This window comes from Echinops telfairi, unplaced genomic scaffold (assembly GCF_000313985.2).
Source record: "Echinops telfairi isolate 266 unplaced genomic scaffold, ASM31398v2 ScPeMD7_8;HRSCAF=38, whole genome shotgun sequence".
In the NCBI taxonomy this organism is placed as follows: domain Eukaryota; kingdom Metazoa; phylum Chordata; class Mammalia; order Afrosoricida; family Tenrecidae; genus Echinops; species Echinops telfairi.
This window is the reverse complement of record NW_022103905.1, coordinates 10,253,747-10,258,450: the sequence shown is the minus strand read 5'-3', so window position 1 is coordinate 10,258,450 and position 4,704 is coordinate 10,253,747. Positions and strand designations below refer to the sequence as shown.

Below are 4,704 nucleotides of genomic sequence, written 5' to 3'. Positions count from 1 at the left end.
ATGTACAGATGGTCTCCCATGGGGAAGATCTTCTGGAAGTCTGTGGTCACCATCTGGGCCTGAATCCCGAAGCGCCTGTCCGCCGCGATGGCCACACAGTTCTTCCCTTTCATGGCCATGACGGCCCCGCCATTGTAGGACATAATCGACATGATTGCAGTGGAACAGAGCCCCCAGTCGCCGCCGCCGCGATTCCAGCAAACCCGCTCAGGTCGTCGCCCTCATTTTAAGTCTTAACGGGTTTGCAAAGCTGACCAGTTCCCACTTTAGGGCTCTATACACACCGTATTAGGGACCTTCAAAATGCTTATGGAACAGTGAAATGAGATTATGGGAGTTTTTGCCATGAACGGATTAAAGCCCCACAAGGATGCCGTGCCCCCTATTTACATTGTCAACACAGTGGGTGACAAGCATCCCTCATTTGCATAGTCCTACTGAGTCAGTTGTTTGCTGAGAGTTACAAAAAATTGGCTTTGAGAGCCACGGTGAGCGGTTCACAGCTTGGCAGATGCGTTCATTCTTCCATTTCGCTCACAGCCACTGTTGGACAGACTATACCAGTACTGCTCTCTGCATGAGACCCTCCTTGTAGGACTCACGTAATAGGAACCGGTCTGAGGTAGGGCCACTCATAACACGGTGAGTAAAATGTGAGCACATTAGCCCGGACCTCAGAATCGTTTTTTGCTCACGGCACACACAGTATCCTCCTTCTCGTAGTCCCCTGATGAGACTAACCAAGTGTATCACTGAGAGAACTTGTTGCGGCCATCCCTGAATCGCAGTGTTTGAACACATTTCTTGTGGCATAAATTCATACACGCATAAACTGGAGCACTAGTAGCAACACGTTGTTGATTTTCTTTTGGATGGTAGTGGAGTGCTTAGCCATCTGTGCCACCTAGGAACTCCATGATTTTCTTGATAGCTGTATTAGCATATACTTCAGTATCACAAAACGTTTTGCTTACTCTCTGCCTTAGTTATATTGTGCAGTTATAACAGAAGTATGCTACAAGCCAAATGTATTTTCTCATAGTCTTAAAAGCCTAGGCCAGATTTGCAGTTCTAGCTCTCGGGAATAGTTTCCCAAACTATTCCTACCGTCGCCTTTTTCAGAAAAAAAATTACTCAGCATTCCCGCCCCCAGTCCCACCCCACCCCCAGGCCATAACAACTTGAGTTCTGTCGCCTACAATCCAGGACAAAGTATAGGTATCTGTTTTTACCACTTCCTCCCCTGACCATTCCAGCACCCTCCACGGGATGGTTTTGCTCACTCTGGGAAACACTGTTCTAGAAGGCTTTTTCATTGTTGCCTAACAGTTTAGGAGGAAGGTCCTTGTCTCCTGGCAGTATCTGTGGACCTTGTGTTTCTTTGAGATCTCCATGTGTCTTGCATCAACCTTCCCCGGAGTTAGGTAGTTTCCAGTGCAGGAGCCCCGGGGCCAAAGGATAAGTTCTGCCTCTGGTGCCTCTTTTCCAGGTGTAGTAGGCCCCTTTGTCTCTGCCCCCTTGTAGGAGAAAAAGTGTTGTCGACCACGTCCCAGGAAGCTTCTTACAGCAGTACAGGCCTGGTGTATCACATCCGGCCGTCACATCATGGAGTTCATCGCATAACTGCCAACCCCCTGAGAATCATGACCTGGTCAAGCTGGCATATATTTTGGGAGAACACAATCCCCCCTGTGACTTGCTCACATAGAGTATGTTGGATAATGGTAATAGCCAAGAAGAAGCTATCAGTGTTGGCTGAGTGGGGGTGAAGGTTGTAGTTTCGGTAATTTTATCACATGGATGAACTTGTCAGTACCTTGACCTTTACTTCCTTCCCTCTTTTTCAGTGACTTTGCCTTCTGTCCTACTTTCGTTAATTCACTCTCCTTATCTTACCCTAGACCAGTGGTGCTCAACCTTCCTAATGCCGCGACCCTTTCATACAGTTCCTCAGCTGTGGTGACCCCCAACCATAAAATTATTTTCGTTGCTACTTCATAACTGTAATTTTGCTACTGTTAAGAATCATCATGTAAATATCAGATAGGCAGGATGTATTTTCATTGTTGCAAATTGAACATAATTAAAGCATAGTGATTAATCATAAAAACATCATGTAATTATATATTGTGAAATATTATTCCTAATTCAAAATAAATGAAATGATTGCCTTGAGCCATTGTGTAGCATAGGTAACAGCCTTCACATCAGGTACTCGTATGTGGGTGTATCTGCAGGTGGGCGGACCTGCCCAGAGACAGAGAAGCGGTGTCTCGGTTCCTACGACTATTGGAAATAGTGTTTTCCATGGTCTTAGGCGACCCCTGTGAAAGGGTCATTTGACACCCCCTCCCCCCAAAGGGGTCATGACCCACAGGTTGAGAACCGCTGCCCTAGACTATGTCATTACCAATAGCAATAGCCTTTCTTTAATCTCAGTTTCAAATAGTCTACTCTTTGACCATCCTCTTCGCTTCCTTATTCATTCCCCCTGGTAACCCAGCTTGAGCAACTCAGTTTTGCAGAGCACGGTGGCCTGGAAGACTGAAGGCCAGTACAGGGAGGAGCGATAACGTTGAGCCTTGCGGTGCTCAGGCAGAAAATTGGCCTGTGTGGCGTGCTTACACCTCCACTTTGAGGACCTCTACCACTGCAGGAGGACATGTGGGCTCCCGGGAAATAAAAGGAAGCGGAAGAGCAAGGCTGCAGCTTAGGAAGCTTTGCCCTCTCTGGCGCTGCCCTCTCCCTGCCGCAGACGTGCTGCTCAGCCGTTTGAAAGCCAGGCACCCAGTTGTTTATCTGTGGTTTCTGCTGCCTGGTTAATGATTATCTTTGGAGAACCTTAATTATAGAAATTAATGCTGTTCATCTTTTCATCATTGTTGAAGATAATAGTGGAACCATGGATCTCTTTGGAGGTGCAGATGATATCTCTTCAGGGAGTGACGGGGAAGATAAGCCACCCACTCCAGGACAGCCTGTTGTAAGTAAAATCACTACCGTAATATGAACTGAACCGCTTATTCAGAGGCTGAGTAGAAGTGTCAGGCTACGGGTTTCACTTGTGCTTAGGAGAAGATGTTGACAACAATTATAATTTGGAAATAAAATCAACAGGCATCTTTTTTTGGTTAGCTAGGGCTTACTTGAAAGGGAGAGTTGAAGTCGCTTCCTGGCCTGAGGTTGGGGCCAAGCCTTTGAGGGCTATACTGTGAGGACCTGGGATTGAGAACCATTGACTTAAGTGTTGTGTTGTTGATCATGCTAAGAAATGTGTGCTATGTTAATGCTCTACCTTGATTTTAATTGTTATCTCATATTGAATGGTTGATTGATAACCTTCTGCTAATATTTGCAAGATCTGTTTGTCAATACAAGAGATTTTCTTGTATTAATGCACTCAAACCAATCTGTTGGGAGTAGGTGGGTAAGGGTAGGGATTGAGGATTGCCTTCGCCTTGCAGTAACGGTCTAAGTATGCTTCTGCCCACGACGTCCCTAAAGGACGGAGCTGGAGCGAGGCTGTTCTAAGATCTCACCAGACGCTGGATTGCTCTGATTCCTTTACCAGGATGAAAATGGAGTACCTCAGGATCAGCAGGAGGAAGAGCCAATTCCCGAGACCAGAATAGAAGTAGAAATCCCCAAAGTGAACACTGATTTAGGAAATGATTTGTATTTCGTTAAACTGCCCAACTTCCTCAGCGTGGAGCCCAGGTAAAGGATCAGTGAAGCATTTTTCTCCATGTTGACTGGGAATGTAGCTATTTTATTTTACATGGTTGATCCATCATACCAAAGAATGGAAGATTCCTTATGTGTCTGTAGAAAAAAATTAAGCATATCCTGTGGTAGAAAAGCATGGAATTTTTTTTTTCATTTTATTGGGGGCTCTTATAGTTCTTATAACAATCCATACATCGTCTTATACCAAGTGCCCTTGTACGTATGTTGCCATCATCATTTTAAAAACATTTTCTTTCTACTTGAGCCCTTGGTATCAGCTCCTCTTGTTTTCCCTCCCTCCCCCATTCTCCCACCCTTATGAAGCCTTGATAAATTATAAATTATTATTTTCATGTCTTATACCTTCCGCTGTCTCCCTTCACCCTCATTTCTGTTATTTTCCCCCCTTGAGTGTGTTCTACATCAATCATTGCTATCAGTTCCCCCTTTCGCATGGAATGTTTTTAAGGGAGACTCTTAGCAGGTTGATACTGTCTTGTGAATTAATTTGCAGACATCCTAAGGCTTTCAAGATGTTTTGACTAGTGAAACTGTGCAACAACCGAGGTTGAGTGTGAGGAAGTTTGTTAGAGAAACGGCAGATGTCCTCTGCAGTAGCCGCCGTGGATTGAGAAAAGCTAGTGGCTTTGGCGCATGTAGGGCTAGCCGCTCACCAGTGTGGTCAGCAGCAGTAGGCAGTGCTGATGCCCGGGAGCGGCTGAATGGCTCCCTCAAACAGAGGGACGCGGGAGGCTAGAGCATGTGGGTCCGTGCTTTGGAAAGACTTACTTTATGAGAACAAAGAACATTTTGAGTAAACATTTAGTTTCCTTATACGTTATTTTTAGCAGTGTGTAGTAATACCAAATTTACAGGCAGTGCAGTAATTTGAATACTCCCTTGAAGTCGAGCATTAAGATATTTTTATTATGATTTAAAAATTATCTTGGGAGGGGGAACAGAGAGGGAAGGGGAAAA

General features: G+C 45.2%; 1 protein-coding gene across 1 annotated transcript in view; it reads left to right on the top strand.

Annotated features, from left to right (window-relative positions):
• Positions 1-4,704, top strand: part of LEO1 (LEO1 homolog, Paf1/RNA polymerase II complex component) — a 31,150-nt gene that overhangs the window by 14,848 nt on the left and 11,598 nt on the right. Inside the window, exons 4-5 of the mRNA XM_013006337.2 lie at positions 2,889-2,983; positions 3,572-3,717. Coding sequence (XP_012861791.2) covers positions 2,889-2,983; positions 3,572-3,717 — 241 coding nt within the window. The remainder of the gene's footprint in view (positions 1-2,888; positions 2,984-3,571; positions 3,718-4,704) is intronic.